The following is a 15,939-nucleotide window of genomic DNA, read 5'->3' as shown; positions in this document are numbered from 1 at the left end:
GACTAGAGGGGGGCAGAGGAAGCCGCCGCCGCACGGAGATAGGCCGGGGAAGCGCCGGAACGGTCGCCGGGTGGCGCGGGCAGCGGCGGCGCCACGGCTGGGAGGGGGGGGGGATTGCGAGCGAGCGCGCGAGAGTCCAGCGCGTGGGAGCGGGCGCAGCAAATAAGCGGCGCGCGCTGAACTACATATGCCGCGCGCGCGGTTTTTGCGCGCCCGCTAGAGCCACTATACCGATTGCGTGCGCGCTAAAAAAGGCAATTTTGCGGCGTGACGCTTGTTTGGCGCGGCTATTGGAGATGCTCTTATAGTATGACTCATACTCGTTCAGCAGAGTGTGCCCCCCCAAACCACCGTTGTTGGCATGAACCGAATGGTGTCCATGGTAACCTATTTTTTGACGATCTTGAGGGAAACATGAGAAATGACACATATGACTATAGGAACCAAGCGATGGAATTAGATTGATAGTTTGATCAACTGGGTTTTAGAATAGATTTTTTCATAGTGATTGGCATTTTGTGGTCGGGCTTTGCAAGGCCCGGCCTAACCCGGTCAATGCCCGGGTTTGGTAGGACGTATGGTCAGTTGAAGATCCCCATCCAGAGAACTGTACTCCTACCCGTAATGCCCGGGTTTGGTACAGCCTTGATGAAACACACCACATGACATGAGCAAAGTGTCCTTTCTTATTAATTTCTTTCCTTGCAAAACAATCATCGTTGGAGCCACGTACGTACTTACAAGACTTACATCTGAAACTATAATCATCATATGGTACAGATAAAGAATGCACCCGGTTTACCAAAGCAATGCCGACGCCGTGATGTGTCGCCGCCGGCGACACGCACGGCCCCCGTGGTGAGCAATCAAAACTTACGAAAAAAAAGACATGCACGAGCCCCGGTCCCGTACGTTCCTCTCCTCACCTGACAGCGCCACTCCACCAAATCATGTCGTTGCCCTTCCCTTCCTTCACACTCCACCCTCTCCCCCACCAGAAAAAAAGCAACACCGTCCGGCGGCCTAATGCTACTAGCTGGCAATGCCGAGCGACCCCCACGAATCTCGAGGAGTTCGATCGTTCGTGCAACTTTAGTTGGGCTTCCGGCAGTTGTTGCGGATCTCGCCGTTGGATCCGGTGAGCGGGCTGATGTTGCCCATCTTGATCATGGCGGTGACGAAGTCGGCCGAGAAGGCCCCGCCGTTGCCGGCGTACTGCTGCGCGATGGAGTCCACGGGCCCGCCGTTGAAGAGCTCCTGGTCCGAGTGGAGGAGGCCGAAGCGGCTCAGCAGGTTGCGGAAGTAGCCGTTGTCGAAGCGCACGGAGCTGAAGGCGTCCAGCGGCGCCAGGTTGCCGTCGCCCACGCCGCCCTGCGCCGGGCACACCTGCCGCCGCCGCGTCGCGAACCCGGCGTTGATGTTGCTGTCGTTGTACACGCGCGACCGGAAGCTGGCGCACCGCGCCGCGCCGATCGTGTGCGCGCCGGAGAGCGCCACCATGTCGCGGGAGTCCAGCCCCTTGGACGCGAACGCCGAGATCAGCGTCGCCGCGCTCGACGACGGCGACGGCAGGTTGCTGTTCGCCGCTGCCTGAGTCGTCGTGCGCGCGTCCCGCCGACCCAGCGGCACCCCCCACGACGGCCCGCCCAGCTGCACATGCACGCACGTACGTCATCATCATGTGAACAAATAGCCACATGTGGTAATCAAGCAAGTACGGATAGTAACTACGTGCATGCTCATATACTGAGCAATTATTCATACACGACAAAATTGATAGATCAACTAGCTCAAAAGAAGGTGAACTTAGTTTGTTTCCTTTCACTCCTGTTTAAGTTATAGACTTAGCATGGGTGTGCCTACTTTTTCTCAATTTATTTCAGACTTTCGAGCAATGTTTGTTTAGCTAGATCGAGATAATGTTATGCCAAGTACGTTGTGGTGAAATGTCTACATCTGTACCATGTTCGCTATTAAGAAAACGCGTGGTCTCAGTCTCTCGTGCTCCCAACGACAGGGGTACACGTGCATGTATTTTTTTTTTGAGGGTTAGACGTGCATGTATTCACAGTGTAAATCTCTACGTGCGTCGGTATGATGAAATGTCTAAATCTGTACCATGTTCGTTACTATAAAAAAAAAATGCTAACTCAGAAGATCAAGTTTCCAACATCATGCATGCAGCGGCAACAACCTCACCGTAAAGCGGTTTCGCGAGGCTAGCCCACATGTGCTGACTAGTGCTAGTTTGTCGCGCGTGCGTTGTTAAAAAGACGATGGAATAAGTGACCCTTTTGGACAAGGCGATCGAGTGCCTAGTTCGGTGCCTTTTCCTCTCTGAAATAATAAGGCGACAGACAGCTAGTTCGCTGTACGGGTGTCGGCAGGCGGACGTAAATAAACAGATCTATATATATCTCCACGGGGATATCGTGCATGCATGGTAAGTAACGATCGAGCTTAAATTACCAGGTTAACGCCGTCGCGCGCGGCGACGGCGAGGATGTCGGCGCAGGACACGGTCCCCGGGCAGGCTGCGTCGACCCGGGACTTGATGGCGTCGATCACCTCGAAGCCGCGCAGCGAGTTGGCGTTCGGCCCGGCGTTCTTCTCCCCGGTCAGCGTCGACGAGTCGTCGAGCAGCACCGAACCGTCGCAGCCCTGCGTGCGGCCATGGATTTGACATAGATATGAGACAATTTGCAGGGTATGGATGGAGGTAACAGAGTAGAAGGAAGGAACTTTTGGCGACGTACGTTGACGAAGCAGTCGTGGAAGAAGAGGCGGAGGATGGAGGCGCCCATCCGCGGCTCCTGCTGGACGGCGGACACCATCCCGGACCTCACAATGGACTCCAGGCTCGAGCAGCTGCCGCTGTAGAAGGACGTCGAGAGCTGCGCCACCGCGGCGGGGGCGAGCAGCGAGGTGACGGTGGCGAGCACCGCGGCCACGACCACCGCTCTCCTCAGCAAGGCAGCTGCCATTAATGGCGAGCTTGGTATAGCAGTACTATAGTATAGTTCCCCCGGCCCTCCCTCGCAGCCTCTCCAGTTCCTTTACGACTTGGAGTAGCAGTGGCAGCGGTCAGTGGAGTGGTACCACCTCTAAGCTGCCGCTAACCCGTGAACTATATAGTGTCCATTCCTCCGGTTGTTGCCACGGGACCCGAAGGAAAATGAACTATACTGATCACGGGCGGGCTGCGCAAGTTGTGAGACTCGCGAGGATCCCGTCGGGCCATTCCATTCGTGACAGCTCTTAATGAGCTGCGATCCTATCATGCATGCATTATACCCTAGTACCACATTATGTCACGGTCTTACGGACGCGCCAACAGAAAATGATCGTACCTAGAAAATGATCCTTACAAACAGCAGCACTGCACGGATTAAACTGCTCAGTTTTCTGAACACCTCCTTCCAAGAACCAACTCTTCTATATACTGCTTCCTCCGTCCGAAATTAGTTGATGCTCAGACGGATGTATCTAGATTCATTCCGGATGGTGGAAGTGTGTATTTCGGTGTAACTATCTTTGCCTTCTGGTGTGCCCTTACAAGAGTTAGTTAGTACGGGGCGTTTGGTAATGCAGGTGGTTGGTTCGGGCTAACGAGGTCACTGTGCGCGTGGGGGCCGGGAACACCAAGCATATCATCTGGCATGTGCCTTTGCGCGGCTGTTGTCAACTTTTTCTTGGACCCGGCCAGCCGAGCCCGTACGCCCTTGATTAGGAAATGCCAAACCTCCTATCAGTACCGCGCGCACCACGTAGCTTGTATCGAGACACGGCGTGCGTTGGCGCCAAATCGGTTTCTAGCGGCGCCGGCGCGTAGCCGTGTTTTCCGCACGTAAAGGTGTCGGCTCACATGCATGCGTGATTGCATTGCATTCTTCTCTTCATTTTAGTATTACCGTATTTGACTACCTGGGCCCTGTGGCAGTGTGGCTTGAGCCTTGAGGCCTCTCTCTATCACTTTGCACGTACCCACAAAGGACATGCCAGCTCACGTCTCCTCTCCTCTCACCAAACAAATCCATGCATATCTATTTTTTTTCCTACAGAGTGATCATTTATTTCAAAACAGTGATTTCACCCATTACAATTATTTCAAACTATTGACTTCAATCATTTCATTTCAAAAAGTGATATATGTTATTTGATACATTTTTATCCAAATACTTTGGTAAAAGTGATGTTAGTTTCCTTTGCTTGTTGCGCTATAACGGATGTTGTTACTTCAGACTTAATAAATATGGTTGTGTGCATCGCAATTATACAGAGGTTGGGGGGGGGGGGGGGGGGGGGGTCTTCCACCTTTTCAAAAACAAAATATTTTTGGAAAAAGATTTCATAGTTCACAGAATGATTCAATTACATAAATATTTAGTTTCAAACATTAAAACAATATTTCCATAAATTAAAAAAGGTTTTCAAACATTAAAATAATTGGTTTCACATATTTGTCATAATCGGTTTCACATATTTTAAATAATCAGTTACACATATTTTAAATAATCATTTACACATTAAAATAATCGGTTTCACATATTTGTCAAAATCCTATATGTACCTAAAAATTCCAAAAAAAACCACATAAGCTGTTCACGATACGGGGACATCATCACCTCCTGTTCTTCCTCCGGAGATCTGATTTGGAGTTTGTTTCTAGTTACGGAGAGAGGAATTCATCGCCTTCACTACAAAATTTGTGCTATTTTGTGACGAAAACCCTGGTGACGGAACATGAAACATTGCCTAAGATCATTTTATGTCACTAGTAGAAAAAGGGTCAAATGTCAAGCACATTAGTGCCGGTTTGCTTTTGAGCCGACACTAATGTGTGCATTAGTGCCGGTTCCAACGGCTAGCCGGCCGCTTTCATTAGTACCGGTTCGTGGCCGACCTTTAGCACCGGTTCGTGCCACGGACCGGTACTAAAGTGAGTGGTGGCAGAATGTTGTCAGTCCGGGGCCCCTCCAGCACCTTTAGTACCGGTTCGTGGCACGAACCGGTGCTAAAGGTCGTCCTACATAAACCCTTCGTCCACCCGAGCTCGCTCTGTTCTTCCCCTTTCCCCTCTCCTCTTTGTTCTTCCCCTCTTCCTCTCGAGCTCATCACACATTTTGCCCAAAATTTGTCAAGATTTGAAGGCCCCCATCCATTCAAATGATCACAAAGGTTAGCAACTTTGTCCTTTCATCTCTCACTGCTAGATTAGCTCTTGCAATGCTTTGTATAGTGATTAATTTATGAGTTTAGTAATTTGGGAGGAAATATATGTGCTAGTATTTGATTTATATGCAATTTGAGGTAAAAAATAACACTTAGTTTGCATATGTAGGTGTGGTTTACTTAGTGCCTTCTAAATCTCCGTCGTAACCACAGTCGATCGCCCGCACCGTTTCGTCGCGGCACCACCTTGTGGTGAGCCTCTTGTTCATGAATGTTTTACATTACCAAATTGATGTTTGTGTGATTTGGATATATAGTTACTCGTATAATTATCTTACCCGTACGTTGTTTGTTATACATAGTGCCATGGTTTTGATATCCGTCCCCGTCGGCCCTCGTCCTTGTTATGATTCAGATGTGGTATATTCTATTTTAAAACTAGTTGTTGCATTTCGTGTTTATGACAAATTATGCCCATCAAGTTGACATAGATATTTTTGTCTAGGAGGTTTGTGAACCGGAAATTCCAACCGACCCTATTGTCGAGAGGTTAAATTTAGTTGAAAGAGAAAACGAGTATTTGAAAGAAAAATTGAAAATAATTGAGGGGGAGAAGATGGAATTGGAGTTGCATGTTGCCGATGTCGTCGATGATCACAAGATCAAGATGAAGAAAATGCGCTTGAAGATTAGGAAGATTAAAAAATATGCCATTGATAGTGAGGCTTGGTATCATTATGCTGTTGGATCAATTGTTACCTTAGTTGCGATCTTGATCGCATTTGTTGTTGCATTTAAATCCTTTAGTTAGAGAGTTATTTGTTTGTTGCATTTAAGTCTTGTATGAACTTTATGTATGAACTTGTATTAATTTGGTCTTTTCGGTGTTGTGTAATGAAGATGAGCCGACAATGGATGTACGATGACCGATGCTCTCCCGAGTTCATTAATGGCGTGCAAACTTTTCTGCTTGCGGCTGAGGCAAACAAGCGGGCGGATGGTTTTATGCCTTGTCCATGTTTAGTCTGTAAGAATGATCACAATTACTCTATGTCAAGAACCATTCACGTCCACCTGTTTAAGTCCGGTTTCATGCCCCACTATAATGTTTGGACCAAGCACGGAGAAAGAGGGGTTATGATGGAAGACAATGAAGAAGAAGAGGACGACGACAGCTATCCTGGCCATGGGTTCCCTGAATACGATGATACAACAATGGGGGAAGAAGCTGAGCCGGCAATGCGGGAAGAAGCTGAAGAAGAGGCATCAGATGAGCCCGCTGATGATCTAGGTCGGGCCATTGCCGATGCAAAGAGAAACTGCGCAAGTGATTTGGAGAAGAAGAAGTTGCAGCGCATGTTAGAGGATCACAAGAAATTGTTGTACCCGAATTGCGAAGCTGACAAGAAAAAGTTGGGCACCACACTGGAATTGCTGCAATGGAAGGCAGAGAATGGTGTATCTGACAAGGGATTTGGAAAGTTGCTGGTAATGATAAAGAATATGCTTCCAAAGGACAACGAATTGCCCGAGAGTACGTACGAAGCAAAGAAGGCTGTCTGCCCTCTAGGGTTAGAGGTGCAGAAGATACATGCATGCCCTAATGACTGCATCCTCTACCGCGGTGAGTACGAGGATTTGAACGCTTGCCCGGTATGCGGTGCATTGCGCTATAAGATCAGGCGCGATGACCCTGGTGATGTCGAGGGCGAGCGCCCCAGGAAGAAGATTCCTGCCAAGGTGATGTGGTATGCTCCTATAATACCACGGTTGAAACGTTTGTTCCAAAACAAAGAGCATGCCAAGGCGATGCGATGGCACAGAGAAGACCGTAAGAAAGACGAAAGTTGAGAGTACCCGCTGACGGGTCGCAGTGGAGAAAAATCGAGAGAAAGTACGGGAAGGAGTTTGCAGATGACGCAAGGAACGTATGGTTTGGTCTAAGCGCAGATGGCATTAATCCTTTTGGGGAGCAGAGCAGCAACCATAGCACCTGGCCTGTGACTCTATGTTTGTATAACCTTCCTCCTTGGTTGTGCATGAAGCGGAAGTTCATTATGATGCCAGTGCTCATCCAAGGCCCTAAGCAACCCGGCAACGACATTGATGTGTACCTAAGGCCATTAGTTGAAGAACTCTTACAGCTGTGGAATGGAACAGGTGTACGTGCGTGGGATGAGCACATGGGGGAAGAATTTGACCTAAAGGCCTTGCTGTTCATGACCATCAATGATTGGCCTGCTCTCAGTAACCTTTCAGGACAGACAAACAAGGGATACCGCGCATGCACGCACTGTTTGGATGATACCGACAGTATATATTTGGACAATTGTAGGAAGAATGTGTACCTGGGACATCGTCGATTTCTGCCGAGCAGGCATCCCGTAAGAAAGAAAGGCAAGCATTTCAAAGGTGAGGCGGATCACCGGACGAAGCCTCGCCACCGTACTGGTGCTGATGTACATGATATGGTCAAGGATTTGAAGGTAGTCTTTGGAAAGGGTCCTGGCGGACAACCTGTTCCGCATGACGCTGACGGACGCGCACCCATGTGGAAGAAGAAATCTATATTTTGGGACCTGCCCTATTGGAAAGACCTAGAGGTCCGCTCTGCAATCGACGTGATGCACGTGATGAAGAATCTTTGTGTGACCCTGCTTGGCTTCTTGGGTGTGTATGGGAAGACAAAAGATACACCCGAGGCACGGGAGGACCAGCAACGTATGCATGGAAAAGACGGTATACATAAGGGTCATGCCAGCTATGCTCTTACCAAAGAAGAGAAGGAGATCTTCTTTGAATGCCTGCTCAGTATTAAGGTACCGTCTGGCTTCTCGTCGAATATAAAGGGAATAATAAACATGGCAGAGAAAAAGTTCCAGAACCTAAAGTCTCATGACTGCCACGTGATTATGACGCAACTGCTTCCGGTTGCATTGAGGGGGCTTCTACCGGATAACGTTCGATTAGCCATTGTGAAGCTATGTGCATTCCTTAATGCAATCTCTCAGAAGGTAATCGATCCAGAAATCATACCAAGGTTAGAGAATGATTTGGTGCAATGTCTTGTCAGTTTCGATTTGGTGTTCCCACCATCCTTCTTCAACATCATGACGCACGTCCTAGTTCACCTATGTGAAGAGATTAACGTTTTGGGTCCTGTATTTCTACACAATATGTTCCCCTTTGAGAGGTTCATGGGAGTCCTAAAGAAATATGTTCATAACCGTGCCAGGCCAGAAGGAAGCATCTCCAAGGGCCATGAAAATGAGGAGGTCATTGAGTTTTGTATTGACTTTATTCCTGACCTTAAGCCGATTGGTGTTCCTGAATCGCGGCATAAGGGCAGACTGGATGGAAAAGGCATGCTAGGAGGGAATCCAAAAATATGTATGGACGGACATTCTCTCACCGAAGCACACTACACAGTTCTACAGAATTCCGCCTTGGTGGCTCCGTATATGGACGAACACAAGAATTTTCTACGCTCCAAACACCCGGAGCGGTCTGATGACTGGATTACACGTGAACAAACCAGGAGTTTCGCCGGCTGGTTGCAGACACGTACCATGCATGACGCCTCTATTGAAGATGACCTGTAGTCGCCTTCGAATATAATGACTTACAAAGGGTACGAGATAAATGGTAATACATTTTACACGATTGTCCAAGATAATAAGAGCACCAACCAAAACAGTGGTGTCCGCTTTGATGCAACAACCAAGACGGGAAATGAAACATATTATGGTTACATAGAGGAGATATGGGAACCTGACTATGGACGTGGTTTGAAGGTCCCTTTGTTTCGGTGCAAATGGGTCAATGTGACACGAGGCGGGGTAACGGAAGACCCGTGGTATGGAATGACAACAGTGGATCTCAACAATCTTGCGTATGCAGATGAACCATTCGTCCTAGCTAATGATGTGGCACAGGTTTTCTATGTGAAGGATATGTCTACCAAGCCGAGAAAAAGAAAAGATAAGGAAGCGAATGCATCATACGATGAGCCAAAGCGCCACATAGTTCTTTCTAGGAAGAGAAACATCATGGGAGTGGATGACAAGACAGACATGTCAGAAGATTATGAAAGGTTTGATGAAATTGCTCCATTCACAGTGAATATTGACCCGAGCATCCAGTTAAATGATGAAGATTTTCCATGGCTACGGCGCAAAGGGACACACGCGAAGAAAAAGTTTCACACCCAAAGATCTGGGATGTGATTGGTTTCACTATCATCACTTTCTTCTGTGTTTCACACCCAGGAGGGAATCTCTGTAATAGTTAGGGGAGTTATCTGTTTTGGCATTTGAAACGTGAAGAAATTTTATGTGCAAACAAATTCTTTCATGCATTTACTGATTTTTTCAGCTAAATGACCCTGAAATTGAAAAGCATTTCAAATGAACTCAGAAAAGGTTGAAAGTTGGCATGGTATCATAATTTCACCCACATAGCATGTGCAAAAAAGTAGAGAGGATTACCGCAAAAACTGGATGCACTTCGTGTACAAAATGGACAATCTCTTTCGAAGTATCAGGGTTTCGGACGAAAACTCATCCGTTACAAAGGCATTTCATTTTTTAAATAACCTAAGCATTACCAAATTGAATATAATGATAAAACACACTAATATTAAACATAAGAAAAAAGAATCACTGAAAAATCTATTTTCGAAGTTAAGTTATTCACAAACTAGTCATTCACACAAATTTCAAATAATTCAAAATGTAAACTATTCAAATTTGTAAACTACCGGCACTAATAGAAAGTTTGTAATTTTTTGTACCTAAAGCAAAAATATTCACAAAGAAACTCTAAATACAGCAAAAAAACAACTCAAAAATAAATAAAAAAATAAATAAAGCAAAAAAAATAAGAAAATAAAAAAGCCCGCCTACTGCGCCACAGCGGCCTGCATACGACTAGAAACCCAACCTGTTGTTGGGCCAGGATGCAAGCCCGCAAAGGCCCAGTAGGCCCACAGGGCAGCACAGAACATTTAGGCCCAGTAGGCCTGCTTTGGAGAGGAGCTCGAGAGAGCTACCGCACTGGGGCTTATAAAACAGTGCGGACGCCCCTCGGCTAGCAAGGTGGGACTAAATATGACGCACCGCACCTGCGCCAGCGCACCACTTTAGTACCGGGTGGTGGTTCAAACCGGTATTAAAGGGAGGGTCTTTAGTACCGGTTGGAGCCACCACCCGGTACTAAAGGTGGGCGCTTCCCGCCGCTTGGCCTGGCCAAAATTGACCTTTAGTACCGGTTGGTCGCTCCAACCGGTACTAAAGGCCCATCCTATATAAGAAAACACTTCAAAAAATTCAGTTTCGAATCTGCTTCTTCTCCTCTGCCCCGTCGCCCGCCGCCCCCGTCGCCGCCCCCGTCGCCACCCCTCGTCGACGCCCCCGTCGATGCCCCCGTCGCCGCCCTGTCCCTGTCGTCGCCGCCCTGGCCGTCCCCGTCGCGCCCGTCGTCCCCGCCTGGCCCGTCCCCGTCGTCGCCGCCCCCCGCCCCGTCGTCCCGTCGTCCCCACCTGGCCCGTCCCCGTCGTCACCGCCCCGTCCCCATCCCCGTCGTCGCCGCCCGTCGCCGTCCCCGTCGTCGCCGCCCGTCTCCGTCCCCGTCGCCTCGCCTCGCCGGTGAGCTCCTGCCCCGGCCGCCATGTCCACACACACACATTGTTTTTTAGTTTTTTAGTTATAGAAATTTTTCTGTTTTTTAGTTATAGAAATGTTAGAAATTTTTCTGTTTTTTAGTTATAGAAATATTAGAAATGTTAGTTATATAGAAATGTTATAAATTTTTCTGTTTTTAAGTTATAGAAATATTTATAGAAATGTTAGCAATTTTTCTGTTTTTTAGTTATAGAAATATTAGAAATGTTATAGAAATGTTAGTTATATATATAGAAATGTTAGAAATTTTAGAATTAGTTTTAGTTAGATGAATTAGATTAATGTCAAATTGTTAGAATTTGCATATAGAATTTTAGTTATCACAATCCAATCATTTAAAAAATGTTACTTTTTGCGGGCATATAGTATTTGTTCTCGACGATGCCCGGCCCGCATCCTCGCCGTCGACCCGTTCGCGATGACGTTCGGCTGACCCATGTCCGGGATTGGGCTCCGCCGGGCTGGCACTGGGAGGTGCTACCTGGAGGGGCGCACCGCTTGGTGAGGAACCCGGCCTCGGGTCCCGTCGTCGACCCTGATCTCCTTTGGTGGCGTTCGCGTGGGCCACATTCGGTGCAGAGGGAGCCGGCCCCGCCGGAGGTGGTGCGTCGTCGTGTCAGGGAGGAGGACGAGCACGTCCATCGCTACATGGCTGCTATGGACGCCAGGTTCTCCAATACCTGACAGGTTCTTTGGGCAGATGACCGGAGATATGATCCTGTGATGGTTCCTTGTCTTTGGGTGTCCACCGCCCGCGCCCCAGGAACCGCGAGTAGCCTAGATTCTTCTATAGTATTCGATCTTTATTAGCTACCTAGCCAGTGATGTATTCGAGATTATATATTATTTGAGACGATGCATATTATGTACTATATGATTCAGTTTTTCCTTATTGATTGCATCCATGGATTGTAATTTGAATACTAAATTGTTGTATATTTCTTCTGTATTAGTTAAATAAAAGCTATGGCGGACAATACCGGCAGAGAGGGAGAAGAGGCCCTGTTCGAGATCATACGCAGCCCTAACAGGCCGGATGATCTGAATGAAGCAAATGACGGCTCCCAATATCTGAACAATACCGGGGAGGGTGATGATAAGATATTCGATCTCGACGACCGAGCTGATGAAGTCATGAACTATGATTATGATTATGATGACGCAGACAATGATTATGATGACGAATACAATGTTGGTCTTGAAATAACAAAGACTACCAGCGAGGTATATTTATATAAGCTGGCATCTAGTGATCATCACATGTTTTTTTTATTTGAAGATATATTAACGAATCGATCTTTCTTCTTTCAGCCCTCTGGATCGAGCAAATCTGCTTCTACAGACAGCAGGACAAAGCGCGGCCCGGGCAAAAAGTTGAAGGAGGGTGTAAAGTACAACATCGATTCCATCAAAGCTAGTGGCGAACCCCTCACGCCTAAGAACATTGCGAACAAGTTCGTTCGTCAGTGCGGAGTTCTTGTGAAGGACCAACTCCCGATCTCCATTCAAGAATGGAAAGAGCCAAAAACTAAATGCCCAAATGTTACTTGGGTCGACGACAGGGCAAAACAAAAGCTTTGGGAATCTCTGATGGAACATTTCACCCTACCAGATTATTTCACTGATGCAGATGTGCAGAAAGTCAAGGACGCTGCTCTTAAGAAGATGGCAATTGCATTCAACACCCACAAGAAAACTGTATGGGCCAACTACCTCGCTGCAGAAAGGAAGACTCCAGAATTCAAGGGAACATTGGAGAAGCAAAGAGAACACTGGCCCGCTTTCGTGAAATTCAAGGAATCAGAATTATCTAAGGAACGGTCGAGAAAAAACAAGGCCAATGCCGCAAAAAAGACGCAATTCCATAGGCTGGGTCCAGGTGGCTACGCGGTGGCAATGCCTAAGTGGGATAAGTCTGAGCAAGAGATGGAGGATGCGGGGGTCACTCCGGTTACTAGGAGCTGGCCCCCCCAGGTGCAGAACTTGGTTCTATGCGCATGGAGGGCGTTGGACCCGAAGACAAGCCTGGTTTCGAAGAAGGCAAGTCTAAAAGGAGCAAAACAAAAGTTACTTGACGCAATAGAAGATGCTCGAAAGGGGGTGTTCACGCCCAATAGAGAGAACGACGAGCTTACGCGCGCCCTGGGAAATCCTGAACACCCGGGAAGAACACGAGGCAAGGGCGTTATTCCCTGGTATGAGGGCTTTTCGGAATGGAACAACGACTACAGGACCCGTGCAAGAAAGAAGATGGAGGAGGAGAAGAAGAGGAAGCTGGAGGAGGAGCAGAGGAAGCAGGACGCGGGACGCCTTCAAGGCCTAGAAGCAAGGCACGGGACTTGGCACTCAAATTCCAGCAGCAGTAGCAGCAGATCGACTCACTTAGCCATGAAAGGGGGTCTCAGCAGCGGCAGCAGCAAGCGGATGATCATCCAGCAATGGATAGCACCGTCCCATCCATGCCGAGAAGCAGCGTTGGTTCCACCCCGGGCGACGCACTGCTGGATACATACCCTGTGGATGACATCATAGAGAACACTAACTGTGAGCCACACTTCAAAATGAAGAACAAATCCATGAAGGTGGCGGACGCCGTTGCTTTTACAATTACCCCCGAAGCAACCTTCCATTGCGCCCCGATTCCAGCGGGCTATGCTCGTGTCTTGGTTGATGAGGTGGTGGACCCATATTCGTGAAGGAAATATGCCCTAGAGGCAATAATAAAGTTATTATTTATTTCCTTATATCATGATAAATGTTTATTATTCATGCTAGAATTGTATTAACCGGAAACATAATACTTGTGTGAATACATAGACAAACAGAGTGTCACTAGTATGCCTCTACTTGACTAGCTCGTTGATCAAAGATGGTTATGTTTCCTAGCCATAGACATGAGTTGTCATTTGATTAACGGGATCACATCATTAGGAGAATGATGTGATTGACTCGACCCATTCCGTTAGCTTAGCACTCGATCGTTTAGTATGTTGCTATTGCTTTCTTCATGACTTATACATGTTCCTATGACTATGAGATTATGCAACTCCCGTTTACCGGAGGAACACTTTGTGTGCTACCAAACGTCACAACGTAACTGGGTGATTATAAAGGTGCTCTACAGGTGTCTCCAAAGGTACTTGTTGGGTTGGCGTATTTCGAGATTAGGATTTGTCACTCCGATTGTCGGAGAGGTATCTCTGGGCCCTCTCGGTAATGCACATCACTTAAGCCTTGCAAGCATTGCAACTAATGAGTTTGTTGCGGGATGATGTATTACGGAACGAGAAAAGAGACTTGCCGGTAAAGAGATTGAACTAGGTATTGAGATACCGACGATCGAATCTCGGGCAAGTAACATACCGATGACAAAGGGAACAACGTATGTTGTTATGCGGTCTGACCGATAAAGATCTTCATAGAATATGTAGGAGCCAATATGGGCATCCAGGTCCCGCTATTGGTTATTGACAAGAGAGGTGTCTCGGTCATGTCTACATAGTTCTCGAACCCGTAGGGTCCGCACGCTTAACGTTCGTTGACGATATAGTACTATGAGTTATGTATGTTGGTGACCGAATGTTGTTCGGAGTTTTGGATGAGATCACGGATATGACGAGGAACTCCGGAATGGTCCGAAAGTAAAGATTGATATGTGGATAGTAGTGTTTGATCTCCGGAAAGGTTCCGGAATCCATCGGAAGGGGTTCCGGATGTTTCCCGAAATGTTTGGGCACGAGAACACTTTATCTGGGCCAAAGGGGAAAGCCCACGAGGTTTTTGGAAAGCGCAAAAGGAAGTTTTGCGGAGTCCAGGGGCCAGACGCCAGGGTCCCTGGCGTCTGGGTCCAGACGCCGGGAACCCTGGCGTCTGGCCCTGGAGTCCGAGAAGGACTCTTGCCTTTTGGGTGAAACCGACTTTGTGGAGGCTTTTACTCCAAGTTTCGACCCCAAGGCTCAACATATAAATAGAGGGGTAGGGCTAGCACCCAAGACAGATCAAGAAACACCAAGCCGTGTGCCAGCAACCCCGTCTCCTCTAGTTTATCCTCCGTCATAGTTTTCGTAGTGCTTAGGCGAAGCCCTGTGAAGATTGTTCTTCACCAACACCGTTACCACGCCGTCGTGCTGCCGGAACTCATCTACTACTTCGCCCCTCTTGCTGGATCGAGAAGGCGAGGACGTCACCGAGCCGAACGTGTGCAGAACTCGGAGGTGCCATGCTTTCGGTACTTGGATCGGTCGGATCGTGAAGACGTACGACTACATCAACTGCGTTGATATAACGCTTCCACTTTCGGTCTACGAGGGTACGTGGACAACACTCTCCCCTCTCGTTGCTATGCATCACCATGATCTTGCGTGTGCATAGGAATTTTTTTGAAATTACTACGTTCCCCAATAGTGGCATCCGAGCCAGGTTTTATGCGTAGATGTCATATGCACGAGTAGAACACAAGTGAGTTGTGGGCGATATAAGTCATACTGCTTACCAGCATGTCATACTTTGGTTCGGCGGTATTGTTGGATGAAGCGGCCTGGACCGACATTACGCGAGACTGGTTCTACCGACGTGCTTTGCACAGAGGTGGCTGGCGGGTGTCAGTTTCTCCAACTTTAGTTGAACCGAGTGTGGCTACGCCCGGTCCTTGCGAAGGTTAAGACAGCACCAACTTGACAAACTATCATTGTGGTTTTGATGCGTAGGTGAGAACGGTTCTTGCTAAGCCCGTTGCAGCCACGCAAAACTTGCAACAACAAAGTAGAGGACGTCTAACTTGTTTTTGCAGGGCATGTTGTGATGTGATATGGTCAAGACATGATGCTAAATTTTATTGTATGAGATGATCATGTTTTGTAACCGAGTTATCGGCAACTGGCAGGAGCCATATGGTTGTCGCTTTATTGTATGCAATGCAATCGCCCTGTAATGCTTTACTTTATCACTAAGCGGTAGCGATAGTCGTAGAAGCATAAGATTGGCGAGACGACAACGATGCTACGATGGAGATCAAGGTGTCGCGCCGGTGACGATGGTGATCATGACGGTGCTTCGGAGATGGAGATCACAAGCACAAGATGATGAT

The 15,939-nt window shown here is 47.9% G+C and overlaps 1 protein-coding gene across 1 annotated transcript; it reads right to left on the bottom strand.

Annotated features, from left to right (window-relative positions):
* Positions 1–668: 668 nt before the first annotated feature.
* On the bottom strand, positions 669–3,204 carry LOC123143956 (peroxidase P7). The gene is made up of 3 exons (XM_044562949.1): positions 2,757–3,204; positions 2,470–2,661; positions 669–1,650 (listed from the first exon to the last, which is right to left on the bottom strand). Exons 1-3 carry the CDS (start codon positions 2,982–2,984, stop codon positions 1,093–1,095), a joined length of 978 nt encoding a protein of 325 aa, XP_044418884.1. The 5' UTR covers positions 2,985–3,204; the 3' UTR covers positions 669–1,092.
* Between the last annotated feature and the right edge of the window lie 12,735 nt (positions 3,205–15,939).

The sequence above is a fragment of the Triticum aestivum genome, chromosome 6D (genome assembly GCF_018294505.1).
Source record: "Triticum aestivum cultivar Chinese Spring chromosome 6D, IWGSC CS RefSeq v2.1, whole genome shotgun sequence".
Taxonomy (NCBI): Eukaryota; Viridiplantae; Streptophyta; class Magnoliopsida; order Poales; family Poaceae; genus Triticum; species Triticum aestivum.
Note: the sequence above shows the minus strand (reverse complement) of the source record. Positions and strands in the feature narration are given on the sequence as shown.